At 50.4% G+C, this 14583-nt stretch overlaps 1 protein-coding gene across 8 annotated transcripts in view; it reads left to right on the forward strand.

Moving 5' to 3' along the window:
• EHMT1 (euchromatic histone lysine methyltransferase 1) overlaps window positions 1-14583 on the forward strand; it is a 150900-nt gene that overhangs the window by 52303 nt on the left and 84014 nt on the right. For 2 of the 8 annotated variants that reach the window (XM_030292599.1, XM_030292601.1), the window contains exons 1-2: window positions 11752-11820; window positions 12668-12734. In XM_030292599.1, the coding sequence (XP_030148459.1) occupies window positions 12710-12734 (25 nt within the window). In that variant the 5' untranslated portion in view covers window positions 11752-11820; window positions 12668-12709. Of the gene's footprint in view, window positions 1-11739; window positions 11821-12667; window positions 12735-14583 lie in introns of those variants that run through there. The other 6 variants (XM_030292603.1, XM_030292602.1, XM_030292606.1 and 3 more) reach the window with 5 other exon arrangements.

Below are 14583 nucleotides of genomic sequence, written 5' to 3' on the forward strand. Positions count from 1 at the left end.
CAGGCAGAAGGTCCCCATGGGAAGCAAGTGTCACCTTTGCAGGTCTGGAAACTTGATTTTGTCAGTAAACCAAATTGTGATGATCATACTATCCAAATTCACAGGAGACTGACGTATAAAAGAAGAAATCATATTTATGGTGGTAAATACGTGTAGATATCTTCACCGTGTGGAAAGTCAGACTGAAAGTAAACATTGTGTGACCCCCATTCCCTGGTTTATGCCCTCAGAACAGACACCTGCTATAGCCCAGCACTTAGCCGGTTATATCTTGGGAGATTGTTCTGGGTGTGTGGCTGGCTTTTGTTTTTGTTTTCCTCCACAGACCAGAAAGGGTTCAGATAGCATGCTTTAACTCATGGAAGCTTAGGGGGCTGTGGAGCCACGGTTCAGAGTGGGAGAGGCCGTGCTTTCCCCACAGGTGTCCACGCACCTGTTTCATTTCTCAGCTTGCTGTGTCTTCTCTGGAAATCACGTTCTATGGGGGTCTGACCTCTGTTGTGGGTCCCAGGCCCAGGGCTGTGTTTGCTGTGGCCTGGAAGGGACACAAAGGACAAGGGCACTGTTAGAGTTGTCTGTTAATGCTTAGCACACTACCCTGAAACATAGTGCCTAAAGACAACAGTGATCACTTGTTATCCTTCCTGGGGCTGGCAGTTCAGACAGGGCAGTGTGTGTGTGGGGGGGTGATGGCTTTTTTCTGGTCCATGAGCCTGGGGCCTCAGCTGGAAGCCTCAGGCACTGGGGATGGCTTGCACTTCTGGTGGTGTGTGCTTTTTGTGTGGGCTGCTGGTTGGAACGCCCACAGGTGGCCACAGCTCTGGGGTCCTCAGGGCATTTGTGACCTGGCCTCACGCACCATGGAGCTCACTTTAGCCACAGTCTCAGGTCTAGGCTGTCACAAAAGGCCATCTTATTAAAGGCGAAGGAGCACAGCCCACCTCTCATGGAGGAATGTCAGCATCACCTTGTTAGAGAGGTGTGTAGGGTCGTGTGCACATCGGTCTGGCCATCTTTGGAAAACTACAATAGCCAAGCCTAGCCTAGGTCAAGGGAGCAGCAAGCACGTAGCCCCTTTGGTTTTTTCCTTTGCAGAGAAGCCAATTAAGGGTTAAATAGCAGATGGAAAGGGAGTCTGTTCTGATATTTCACAGTCCCTTAAATGTAATTTCTGGGGCTACTTTGGATAGTAATTGTATTTTCCAAAATTAGGAACTAACTCCTTTTGCTGCCAAAGGGAAAAAACAAAAAGACAAAAGAGGGAAAAGGAAATCTATCAGATATTGAAAGGATTCATTCTTTTTCTCCCCACCCCTTTTGATAATTAGCTAGTGAAATTGGTATGTGGAAAATAGTTGAAAATTAGGGGGTGAGCAGATAGCACTCTACATCTCACAAGTTTCCTGGACAGAAGACGCATCCCATCTTTGGGAATCCATTTGGTGTTGACAGTGTTGCACTGGCCCTGATGCAGTTCTCGAGGAGAGGACGCAGTCTCTGGGTCCAGATCTTGGGCAGAGTCCTAAAGGAGAGAGGAACAAATGGCAGGTCAGAATTAGCATTTCTCCTAAGGTGGCTAGAACCATGACATCTCCACCCTTGGGGAGAGAAGGTCCTCTTTGCCCTGTGTGTCGGATGCTGCAGATTGCCTCCAGCGGCCGAGTCAGGAAAGCCTGTGAGCCGTGAGCAGTGTGCTCTTTGTTGGAGGAGAAGGGCTTTTCTTGCCATTGGCCTCCTAGCTGTGAAATGTGAAAGCACGATCACCCATGGAACCACAGAGTCCAGCAAGCATGCACTTACGTGTTTAGAGAGGATTTTCCCTTCCTTTTTCTTAGTATTTCACCATTGTTGGGTATCTTTACAGCTCCAGTAGATAATATGTGAAATCTGGCACACCCCGCAAAACACGAGGGTAAGGGTGCTTTGAGGCTGCGTTGAGGAGATGGCAGTTTCGTGGGAGGACATGGACTCCCTCCCTCCTCCCCCTGTAGTGTGAGCACATCTTTACCAGGCTCCTCTGTGGGCTGCCATGTTGGTCACCTTCTCTCAAATTCTTTTTGGAATGGCTTTGACTCTTTTCAAACTTAAGGTGTGTGTGTGTGTGTGTGTGTGTGTGTGTGTGTGTGTGTAGTAGTAGTAGTAGTAGTAGTAGTTGTTAAAGAGTAAACTTCTCAACATCTGTGCTTAAAATAGGAGTTCCGAATAACGTGGATACATGGGTCCAGGGTGGCTTGAGCCCTGAGAAGGGAGGGAGCTTATCTGTGAGATGGCTGTGGCCTTGGAAATGCTGGTGCTGCCAGGGCAGGGGGAGCAGCTTTCAGGCCCAAGATCAGACCAGAGCACTGGCTCCATGCACACACAGCAGGGTCTGAGATCTGTGTGGCAGGTTGGGTCGACGTTGGCTTCCGTATTTGTATGGCTGAGTCATGGAGCCGGCTGTCAGGAAATGTTTGTCCACATGTGCTGCCCCCTGTAGGTTTGGTCTGGCCTGGCCTGTGTGTGCTAGCCGTGGGGCTGGTCTGTTGTCCGGTGGACCCCCACTCCACTTCAGAGGTTAGAGTATTTGGAAGCAGTTTTAAATTTCTGATGACTTTAAGGGTTTCCCCCTTGCTGTCATAAATAAGGATACTTTTTGTGGTTAGATCCTTATTGTTGAGACTAGAGTTTTCCCATTGGATCATTGGGGGAGTTGGAATGAATGTGGGGGAAGATCTTCTTTCCACAGGAGTCCGCATGGCTGCATCTTTGTGGAGAAAGCCACGTTACAATTGGGCTTCACTAATTTAGGTCACCTGAGAGAACAGAGCTCTCTGGAAAAGTGAGCCAAAGGGCCCTGAGATAGATGATTCTCTTTTTTCCCTCCTAAGTTTTCCTTTCAGACTACTCTGCGCTCCCAGCCCCTGTTTGTTGTGGTTCCGCCTGAGTAGAGGCCGGCCAAGCTTCCACCATCCGGGGTTGGCTGCACCGCTGGCAGTGTGGAGACTCGGCGGGGCTGGTCCAGAACTATCATTACCGTGGTTCCTGGCTGTCCTCGTGATGTGGACACCATTGGTCTGATCTGTTGAGAGGTAACTGGCTACCGATGAGGTGGGCTGAGCCTGGGCTGGCGCTGGGGGTCCTTGGCCGGCCCTTCCTGGGTTCACAGGCTGCCATGGAGCAGTGGAGGCTTTCCTTCTCATGAGTCAAAGGCCCGTCCGGATTTAGAGCTGACACAGTGTCGTGGTTCTTTCTGCCGATATCTTTATAGTTTAAATGGATAAAACTATTTAAATACTTACAGATTATCCAAAATTTGGTCCAGCCCTTATTTGTCTTTGAATTTTAGGAACTTTCGAAGGGGTGATGTCAGAGTTTCTGTGATCTTTCTCCAACAGCCATTGTTTATTTTACAAAAAGAAAACAAATCAGCAGTGTGGTAGAAACCCGACGGGGCAGGTACCTGGGAGGTTGAGCCTTTCCAAACCCTGGGAAACTGGGTTTGTTACCTCACCTACAGGGTATGCTGCCTGGCCTTGGGCACGTTCCTAACCTTGTGCCCGAGGCTCTTGACCCGTGGGGGCAGGCACTTCGCCTTGCAGGTGAACCCGCACAGGTGCTGATGAGGAGGCTCACTGTAAATAAAACAGGAGCTGACAGTAAATAAAACACAAGTGATGGGTCGTACTCTTGCATGGAAAAGTAACGAAGGTTCTACACAAAATCTTAACCGTCTTAATTTATACTGTATGCATAGCAGAAACTGTCTTCTTAAAAACTATCTGAAATCAAATGTAGTAAAGTTGAAGTTAACTGTATTATGATGAATTATGTTTGATGCAGCCATTTCACGTCCATTGACAATGGAGAAACACCTTCTGTGGATGAAAAGCTGTGCTGACTGAGGGGCAGAGTGGGGAGACCCCGGTCTGCCCTGAGAGGAAAATGCATTTAATTTAAAGTGTCACGAGGGGGTTGCCTTTATTTTATTTACATATTGTGTTATTTAAGTTGTAAGTGATTATTATATGCTTATTTTATGGTTATATCACATAAAGTGACAGTACTGTACAGACTCGTAAGAGATTTTTTTCTTTTCTTTCCTTTTTTTCTAATGTTTATTTTTGAGGGAGAGAGGGAGAGAGCATGAGCAGGGGAGGGAGGTGTCAGGGGGAGAGGGAGACAGAGGATCCGAAGCAGGCTCTGTGCTATTAGCTCAGAGCCTGACACGGGCCTTGAACTCAGGAACTACAAGATTGTGGCCTGAGCCAAAGTCAGATGCTGAACTGACTGAGCCACCCAGGCTCACCCCAAGATTTTTTCTTTTGATCATGAAGAAAAACCTAGCCGAAACCTAGATTATGTCCACACATTCTGATGTGGGGTAAAAATGGCAGCACTGTCTTCTTTCTGTCTTGTACTACATTTAAAAATGAAAAGAAGGGGGCGCCTGGGTGGCTTCCTCCAGTTAAGTGTCCACCTCCTGATTTTGGCTCAGGTCATGATCTTGTGGTTCATGAGATAGAGCCCTGAGTCGGGCTCTGCACTGAGCATGGAGCCTGCTTAGGATTCTCTCTCTCTCTCTCTCTCTCTCTCTCTCTCTCTCTCTCTCTGCCCCTCGCCTGCTTGTGCTTTCTCTCTCTCAAAATAAATAAATAAATAAACAAACAAACATTAAAAAATACAGTAGATACTACTGTTGTGGTCTTTACATCTGGGCATCTTCCTCCTGTGCCCTCTTTTCTTGTTAACCTTGAATTTTTTTTAATGGTTTTATTTATTTTTGAGAGAGAGAGAGACAGAGCACAAGTGGGGGAGGGGTAGAGAGAGACACAGAACCCAAAGCAGGCTGCAGGCTCGGAACTGTCAGCACAGAGCCTGATGTGGGGCTTGAACTCGTGAACCACGAGATCAGAACCTGCGCCAAAGTGGGACACTTAACTGACTGAGCCACCCAGATACCTCTCTTGTTACCTTTAAAAACAAACAACTGAGTGTTTTTCTTCAGAAATACTCTGTAGTATTGTGTAGTTAGAATTGGTTGGTTGCCTGACTGTGCTGAGGTTGCTTCTGGTTTTTGTGGAGTAGAGGCATCTTGGCTGCATAAAATGTGCCGTGCAGGGTTTAAGGTAGGTGTGAGTGGGTGGTGAGGTCACAGCCGTTCCCCTGTGCAGATCATACTGGGACCATCCTGTGTCTGTAAGGCTGGCAGAGTCTAGACTGAGGCACAGGGGAGGCAGGCCAGAGATGGGGGTAGGGTGGGGGCCTTGCGGCTCTGGGCATCTGATAGAGTGCTGGAGTGGGATTAAATTAGGGTATCTGAAGGCCCTGGAGTAAGATTTTATAATGCCTTTGGGTTTTTTCCTCTGTGTTTTATTTTCTTCTGTGTTCTTTTGTCTTATGGAGAAATTGTTTCATTAATAATTCTTTTTCTGGGGCACCTGGGTGGCTCAGTCTTTAAGCATCTGGTTTTGGCTCAGGTCGTGATCTCACGGCTTGTGAGTTTGAGTCCCACGTTGGGTGAACTGGGTGAACATGAGCCCCACTTTGGGTGAGCCCCCCTCTCTCCCCCACCCCTTCTCTCTGCCCCTCGCTCACTTGTGCCGTCTCTCTCTCTCTCTCTCTCTCTCTTTCTCTAAAAAAAAAAAATATTTTTCTTCTTAGGAATATGATTTCACAGGGCAGAGAATATTGCCTTTTAAAAATGTCAACACTGGGGTGCCTGGGTGGCTCAGTCGGTTAAGCATCTTATTCTCGGTTTTGGCTCAGGTCATGATCTCACAGTTTCGTGAGTTTGAGCCCCATGTTGGGCTCTGCTGTGGCGGTGCAGAGCCTGCTTCGGTTTCTCTCTCTCTCCCTCTCTCTGTCTGCCCCTCCCCTGCTCACGCTGTCTCTCTCAAAATAAATAAACTTAAAAAAATTAAAAAAAAATTAAAATGTCAACATTGCAGGGTGCCTGGATGGTTCAGTTGGTTAAGTGTCCGACTTCAGCTCAGGTCATGATCTCCCAGTTGGTAGGTTCAAGCCCTTTATCAGGCTCTGTGCTGACAGCTCAAAACCCAGAGCCTGCTTGGATTCTGTGTCTCCCTCTCTCTCTGCCCCTCCCCGGCTTGCACTCTGTCTCTCTTTCTCAAAAATAAATAAACATTAAAAAAAAAAACAAAACATTTTTTTTTTAATGTCAACATTGCCACTTCAGAATTAATGAAACTTAGCGCCCTTTTGTCTTTTGCTGACTTTTATAGACTCCGTTCATGGTTGCCAAATTCAGCAAATAAAAAACACAGGATGCCCAGTTACATATGAAGTTCAGGTAAACGTGCTTACACTAAACAAATTGATTTGTCATATCCCTGAACTCTAAATGTAATGGACACCTGTAGCTGGAAGTGCACTTCACCTTGTAACTCCAGCACGGGTCAGGTTCTGCGTCACCCCCGGGACACATTTTTCTCCTAGATTTTTGTTTATATCGTAATCTACCAACTTGTATTTAAGGGCAAAAACTTCACAGACTGGACAATTTTCCTTCTTTTTTTTCTTCATCCACAGCAGTGCTTCAGTGTATCAGATGGACATTCAGAGGGCAGAATGTCATTTTCTAGAAGTTCAGCTCTAACTTTAGCACATAAAGTGTATGCAGAGTGGACTCCATTATTCTGGTGTGCCTTTCCCAAAACGTTTGCTCCATTGGTGTGGTTTATAGTCCGTTCTGATCGCATACTGGACAGACTTTGTGCGGTGCTTCCCCCTCCCGCAGGGGCGCTTCAGCCTGTGGGCCGTTACGGTGCTGCTCTAACTCGGAATTTGTCGTAGGCCGTGAAGTTGGATGGGAGTCTGGGTCAGTGGGTGAGGGAGCTGTTAGTGCTGCAGTTTTGGGCCTGCTTCTTAGCTCCTGTTTCACCGCAGGTCCCTAGGCAGCCTCGTTGAGGCAGGCGAAGGGTGAGGAAGAGAAGAACGTGCAGGGTGGGAGTCCACCCTCTGGGCCGCAGCCGCTGCCTCCTCCCCCCCCTCCTCCTCCTCCCCCCTTCTTCTCCTCCCCTCCTTCTCTCCCTCCTATTCCTCCTCCCCCTCCTCCTCCCCCCCTCCTTCTCCCCCTCCTCCTTCCCCCCTCCTCCTCCCCTCTTCTTCCTCCTCCTCCTCCTCCCCTCCTCCTCCTCCTCCTCCTCCACACTCCCCTTTCCTTCCTTCTCTGCCCTGTGCCATTGTCAGTGGTCACTCAGAGTAATGAGCAGGGAGGATGTTTGGATTCTAAAAGTAAGAGCTGCAGACAAGGCAGAGATGTTGGGGTCTTGTTTTGGGCTCTGAGGCTTCTCTGGGGCCTGGAGTGATGGTTAGTGCTCATCAGAAGAGTTCCTGAATGCATCCGAATAGATGCAGAGCAGGATAGTGGATACTTCTGGTATTGTTTGAAAGTGTGTTATGTAATATTCTTAAAACAGAGTTTTTTGGGGGAAGAAGTCATGAATCTTAATTTCATGACTGGGACACGTGGCTGACAGTGGGGACAGGACACAGGTGGTTTGTAGGTATATTCGTGAGTGATCCGGGGAGGCCTGTCCTGCCATGCCTGGCCCTGGGCGTGCCGGGGGGTTTGGAGGCATTTTCAGCAGGTCTGTGATGTGGGGGGGGGCTTGGTGTCCTTGATGTATGGCTTGGCCTCAAGGCCAGTCAACAACCCTAAAAGCTGTTTAGGACCCCAGAGGGCTCTTGTTTATGTGAGTTCTATCTACTGGTATTGACCAAAACATAAATGAAAACTGAAGCTTTACAAAAACCCTTATTTACTTAAAAATAACAAAAGTAAACCTGTAACCTGTTGTTTACATGTTAAAGTGAATAATTTCTGTGAAAAATAACTATTTTCTAAAACAAAACCACAGAAGTGTGGCATTGCTTTACAGGTTGGTGTGTCTCTTTCTTGTCTGGCTTCTGACTGCAGGGATGTGCTGTTTGGTTGCAGTATGTGAGGAAGATCCAGCCTCGTGTAGACACGTGAGCCTTTTAGATAATTCCGGATGTGTTGCTGGCTATAGTGTGCCAGAACCTGATGGGGCAAAGCAGAATGTCGATGGCCTTCCTTCCCTGTGAGGTTTAAACCCATGGTTGGCCTCGCATCTCAGTGCACCTTTCTGTCATGTGTGGTTTTAAAGATTAGGTACTGCTTGGGGCACCGGGTGGCTCAGTCGGTTAAGCATCTGACTTCGGCTCAGGTCATGACCTCACAGCTCGTGAGTTTGAGCCCTGGGTCGGGCTCTGTGCTGCTGACAGCTCAGAGCCTGGAGCCTGCTTCGGATTCTGTGTCTCGCTCTCTCTCTGTCCCTCCCCCGCTCGCATTCTGTCTCTCTCAAAAATAAATAAGCATTAAAAAAAATTAAAAAAAATAAAGATTAGGTACTGCTCATTTGGGAAACACTGGCTCACTAAATTATGGGGATCTTCCAAATGTTGGCACATTTCGTCATCCAAGATCAGAAAATTGTATTCTCTTATTAACATCTCTTCTGTCATGAAAAGTCTTTAAGTGTCCAGCAGCTGTGAAGCTCATGGGGCAGAGAGATACACATTTACCCAAATTCTAGTTTCCAGTCAGAAGCTAGAATTTTAACGTTGGCAACACATACTGTTGGTTTTTCTTTGAGGTCGTGGGCTCACTGTGTTTATTTTGAGAACATGTTTGGCCTGCATCCACACGTGCGTAGCCATGGATCTTGCCAGTTCTTCCAGATGCAGACACCCAGTGAGTGACACTCAGCCCAGCGCCTGCCCCGGGCCTCTCCTGAGAGCGGCTAGCAGACTGGATTGCTGCTTGCTTACCTCTTGTCTGCTGCCTTCATGAGAAGGCCCGTGGGGAGACCGCTCATTGCACCGCCTCAACAAGGGCATGCTCAGGTGAGGTTGGCTTTTCCGCCCTGAGTGCATAGCGTTGAAGAATTCAGTCACTTAGGAGTTTAATTTGGTCAGAAAAAGACAGATATTATATGTGTTCACTCATATGTGGAATTTGAGAAACTTAACAGAAGACTGTAGGGGAAGGGAAGGAAAAATAAGTTACAAACAGGGAGGCAAACCATAGGAGACTCTTAAATACAGAAAACAAACTCAGGGGTGATGAGGGTGGGGCAGGGAAAATGGGAGACGGGCATTAAAGGGGGCACTTGTTTGGATGAGCACCGTGTGTTGTATGTGAGGGATGAACCACGGGAATCTACTCCTAAAGCCAAGAGTACATTGTATACACTATATGTTAGCTAACTTGACAATAAATTGTTAATAAATCAATCAATAAATAAAAATTACAAAAATAAAAAGTTTAATTTGGTGCTGCCATTTTGGCTCCTAAGGTACCCAAGTAAGCACAGTGAAACAGGCAGGTAGGCTCCTAGTATTACAATGAAGCTAGCTAGCTTTGACCTCTTGGACCCCTGGAAGGGTCTTGGGACCCCAGAGAACTTCTATTTGAGAGTGGGTTGTGGGGATAGGCTAGAGGTGGGTGGTTGGGATGTAGCTGTGATGGGCTGGGAGTGGGGGCAAGGCCTGAGCATCTGGGCCTGACCCTGGATGGGCTGTAGGAGGTCAGGGGGCTGGGATTAGATGGGGTTAGGTGGCCCCCTGCCTACTTTCTGAGATGCCTGGCCAAGACCTGACCCTGGGAGGGACATCAGGTGCTGCTGGTAAGCTTAGAGGGGGGCAGGAGAGGGTTTTCCTGGGTCCACATACAGAGGTCAAGGGCTCTGTTAGGGAGTCCAGGAGCCCTTCCTTGGGCTCTGCCCGGGCTTCTTATTTCCCCAGACTCTCTAAACCCAGATTCTTTGTAAACTCTCCTACTTTTTTTTTTTTTTTTTTTTTTTTTTTTTTTGAGAGAGATTGAGAGAGAAAGACAGCTCGAGAGTGGGGGAGGGACCGAGGGAGAGAGAGTGGATCTCAAGCAGGCTCCACACCCAGTGCACAACCCAACTTGGAGCTCGATCCCGCAACCATGAGATCATGACCTGAGCTGAAATCAAGAGTCGGACGCTCAACCGACTGAGCCACCCAGGCACCTCACACTCTCCTACTTTTAAATGTTGATAGTTGATTAAAGATGGAGACATGTGCCAGTCAGCCCTGTGAAGCTGTGTCACTGGTGGCTCCTCGGTGATGTCAGGTCTGTGTCCGCCCAGCCACCGGGGCGTGTTGTGCCAGCCCCAGTGTAGCCACAAAAGACTTAGCCCACAGAGAGACTTCTACTCAGCTGGTAGGAAATCTCGGGGCCAGAGATATGAGGGTGGACAACAGTGTGATGCAGCACCTCATGCTCTAGGACTCTGAGAGTCTGGAACTTTCCTTGCCCTCACCTGGAATTGGTTCTCTCTCTTCCAGGAGCCTCAGTCCTCTCGGTGGGAAGTGGTAGAGAGGAACCAAGATTCTGTGCATGGTGTGCTTGTTGCTGCCGAGGTGTCCTTGCTTCGGGGCCGTGCAGTGCAGTGTCCACAGAGCGTCAGCTGTGCTTGCAACTGTCAGCTGCTTTCCTCCCTGTCGCCCCGTGCTCTAGAGCCAGCATCCTTATCCTCCTCCTGTGAGACTCCGGCCGTTCTCACAGCCCCCACCCCGAATCGGACCGCAGGCAGGCTTGAAGTTCTGTTTGGTTCTGCTGTTGCCAGTACAGGAGTTTGTCACTGGTTTGGGCTCCGTGTTCCGTCCTCACCCCTCTCCTGGTTTGGTGTTGATTTTGTGGATTGCTGGCTCTTGTGAGAAGGTGATGACAGCCATGTTCCCTCTTGTTAGCATACATAGGTTCGGTCCACAGAGAGCATCTGAATTTGGGAGATTTTTGTTCTTCCTGCTTCAGTTGTGGGCTGAGCTCATCATCGGGCTCAGTCCCTGGGCTTTTGGACTTTTAGATGTTCACACTGGCCGTGCCCTGCTCTGCCCTCACCCGTCAGGGGTTAGAGTGGCTACCACTCAGCCTCCTTTATTCATGCGGCAGACGCTGGCTGTGGGTCTCTAGGCTGTTCCAGAGAATCTACACAGGTGTATAGCTGTGTGGAAAGCAGACATGGAAGTGGGCCCAGCGGCCTTTCTTACTCAGTCCTCTTAGAAAGGCCCCAGTAGTTCTGTGGCCACATGCTCATTGGCTCCTTCTGCACGCCGGGCATTGCCGACACTTCGGGGATATGTCAGAGAACAGGACAGGCCCCTCCTGTGGAGCTAGAGTTTGCATGCTGGTGGGGCAGACAGGCTGGGTGGTATGTTTGATGGTGGTGAGTGCCAGGGGGCCAGCGAGGCAGGGTCCAGGAGAGGCCTTCTGATAAGGGGGAGATTGGCCTATTGAGAGGCTGCAGGGTCCGGGGACACGAAGCTGGGGTCAGAGTGTGGAAGGAGGATCAGAGGCTGGGCCCTGAGACTTTGCTGCCCGTGATGAACACCTGGGAAGACCCTGGGCTTTGAGGAGGGACACATCCAGCTTTGATCCCTCCCTGCAAGGACATATTCCCCACCTTCTGGGAGAAAGTCTCTGAGTTCCTGGATTTTAACTTGGTGCCTGGCACCGAATTCTGGCTTCCTGTGGCAGGAGTGTTTAAGAGGGATTACAGAAGGGGGTCCACTACTTAGACTCTGAAAACCACCAGTGGGGCCACGTGTGGTGCTCCAGGGGAAGGTGGGAGGGCAGTAGGGGAAGGTGGGAGGGCAGTAGGGGAAGGTGGGAGGGCAGTAGGGGGAGCTGAGCCATGCTCACGCCCCCTCTCATCCTGTCCACCTGGGGAGATGAAATCAGCTCTGTTTAGGAACTGCTGGGGGGAACATTCTGGAAACACTGAAGAAGGGACGTCACAGGGCGGGAGGCTGCTGTGCACACTTGAGGTGGGTTGGTGGTCCAGGGCGACAGGGTGGGGCGCTGCCATTGCTCTTAGGAGCCATGCTTGGCATTCAGGGAAATCAGGGACCTCAAGGTTCTGTAGGAATGTTCTGAGAATGTTTTGTGGTGTCTTTTGGAGAATGTGTTACGGAAGTTAGACACGTGTTTTGGGGGTTTTGCCCTTAGCTTCTGAAAGTTGTAAGTAGGGGGCCTGGAGGGGGCCTGCGTCTGCCCCTTCTGCTTCTCCATGGACTCGTGGCGGCAGCGGCTGCTGCACCTGCAGGGACCCCATCAGGAGTGTTTTGTGTGTGCTTCTCCAGCCAGACTCTAACCCTCCCTAAGGCAAGAATTTTTAAAAAACAATTCCAAGAGACGTTGTGTAATTCATGCCTCCGCATAGTAGAGCAAATGTTTAATGATTGACGTTTTTATTGAATTTTCTTGATTTATCCATTTCTGTAGTTTTTTGTAGGTTTTTGTTCATTTGAAATACTTAGTTGAATTGTTATCAGCAGCAGAATGCACTTTGATACAATTTATAGCATTCCAGTAACAGTCAAAACTTTTGAGATTTCTAATTATGTAAGTGATGCGTGAACACATTGTTATTATTAAGAAACTGTCTCCTAAAATGCAGATAAAGTAGAAGTTTCCTTGGGCTGCTTTCAGAGTGTCATTCTCCCTCCTGGAGGTGACTGGTATCTGCTGGTTTGAATATGTCCTAACTGTGCAGTCACCTGACAGTGAGTTTCTGTCAGGATCCAGATATCACGTCCATCTAGAGAAGTCGTGTTGGCGAATTGCTTAGTCTGCCTGTGGGTGAATCCGGGCTGATGGCTGTTTCTTCTTTAGCAGGCAGTTCCGGCGAAGGGGGAGACGAAGCAGGATTGCTGCATGAAAACAGAGCTGCTGAGGGAAGGTAAGGGCGCAGTTTGCTGCTTCGGGAGAAGTGGCCAGAAGACCCATCACTCTGGTGTCTCCTCACCTGTCCCCGGCTCCCAACTTCTTTGCTTTTAACTGGGTTACTGCATGGCTTCCCGTGTCCCATCCCCAGGTGGACACAAATGCACACACCTAGATCTGCTAGAGAAGGGAGCCTTTACCCAAGAGTGAAAAGCAAACACCTGGTGGATGCTTATCTTCAAGTGCACCCAGGAAGTCGAAAGTGAGAAGGGTCGTGGTGAGGTTTATGGCAGCTTCACTTCTAGCGCTCAAAGCGGAAGTGCCCAGGTGCGCATCACCTGGTCATGGCCTGTGGCGTGCACACGGCGGGCGGTGCTCAGCACCTCAGAAGAAGGGGCAGCTTTGTTCTCACGGCAGCACAGACGATACTCAGTGTGTTTTGCTAAGTGAAGGAAGCCGAATCCACAGGCCATGTACTCCGTGGCTCCATTTGTGTGACATTCTGGACAAGGTCAAACTAGAGGCTTGGAACACAGCAGAGTTGCCAGGAGGTGCAGGGAGGCTGAAGAAGGGGCGTTTGCAGAGCAGAAGCCCTGTGAGGAGCCATGGTGGGAGGCACTCTGCTCTGTTGGTTAGGGCTATGGAATGGTCTCTGACAAGTGAGTCCTGCTGTGTCACACATGAGCCACGTGAGGGCTGCTGAGAAGTTCACTTTGGAGAGCCGCGTCCTGGCCGGACACTATGAGGCTCGTGGCTCGGGAGCGATGCAGACACGGGATTTCGTTTGGCTGTCTGTCAGGGGAGATGGGCGAGCCGCCCTGGACTGCCTGCCATACGGGCACTGGGGCTGAGCAACGTGTCACGGCATCATCCCAGCAGCCTCGGAAGGTTAGCGCAGGAGGAACCTGCCCACGATCGTCACTGTCCCTCCTCACTGAAGCTGGTGGCTGCCGCGGGCGCTCCTGGTGTTCTGGCCGCATGCCAGCCGGTGCTGTCTGGTTCTGTCTCTCCTCTGAGGAGGGGGAGCTGAGGCGGGGCGCACTGCTGGGCCAAGGTCACCCAGGCCGCCAGACTGGCAGCTTATCCCCTCCCCCGAGAACGTAGAGACGATGGTGTGCGGAGGCGCCGGCAGTGGCTGGTGAGACTGCTGTCGTGTGCACGGCAGGAGAGACGAGTGGAGAGCAGGGGCCCGTCTTACCGGGCCCCGCAGGTTGGCCCGCAGTGGCCCATCACTGACCTACGTGTCTTGGTGGGTGTGCCTCTGAGTGCCCCCGATGCAGCCTTGCAGGCCATCCCGGCGGTGGTGGGATGGCCTGCCGAGTACCACCTTGCCGCCGACGCTGGTGGCTGCCCTTGCGTGCCCTTCCTGAGCTGCAGCGTGGCCACCCAGCATGCATTGCTGCAGCCCCTGTCTGCCTCTCAGGCAGTCCAGGAGCTGCTGTGACACCTTTTCACATCCACATAGTCGCCTCACGTGAGCACTGTGCACACAGCCCAGGGCCACCGTGGGTGAGCGTGGAATGCGGGTGCTCCGGCGGCCAGGCCACAGGGCAGGCTGTCTTTCTCTGCATGACGTGCTGCACTGACACACCTTTGTAACAGAGCTGCTTCCGATTCCAGTAGAGTTCTAGGGGCTCCTGGGAGCAAGGTGGGTTGGGAAGCTGAGCAGTGTCTGCTTTGCTTCCTCTGACCATTTCCAAGCCTCACTTCCTCCCCAGTGGGAACCCTGCTCTCCGGGGGGCCCCCAGTTCAGATCTGACCCAGTCAGGCACCTGCGTGGTCGAATGAGGGTTGTGGTCCTGCCCTGCATCCTGCCCTCACTTTGGGCCTTGGGGGACCTCATCCAGGTGGGATCTCTTAAGACC

The sequence above is a fragment of the Lynx canadensis genome, chromosome D4 (assembly GCF_007474595.2).
Source record: "Lynx canadensis isolate LIC74 chromosome D4, mLynCan4.pri.v2, whole genome shotgun sequence".
NCBI lineage: Eukaryota > Metazoa > Chordata > Mammalia > Carnivora > Felidae > Lynx > Lynx canadensis.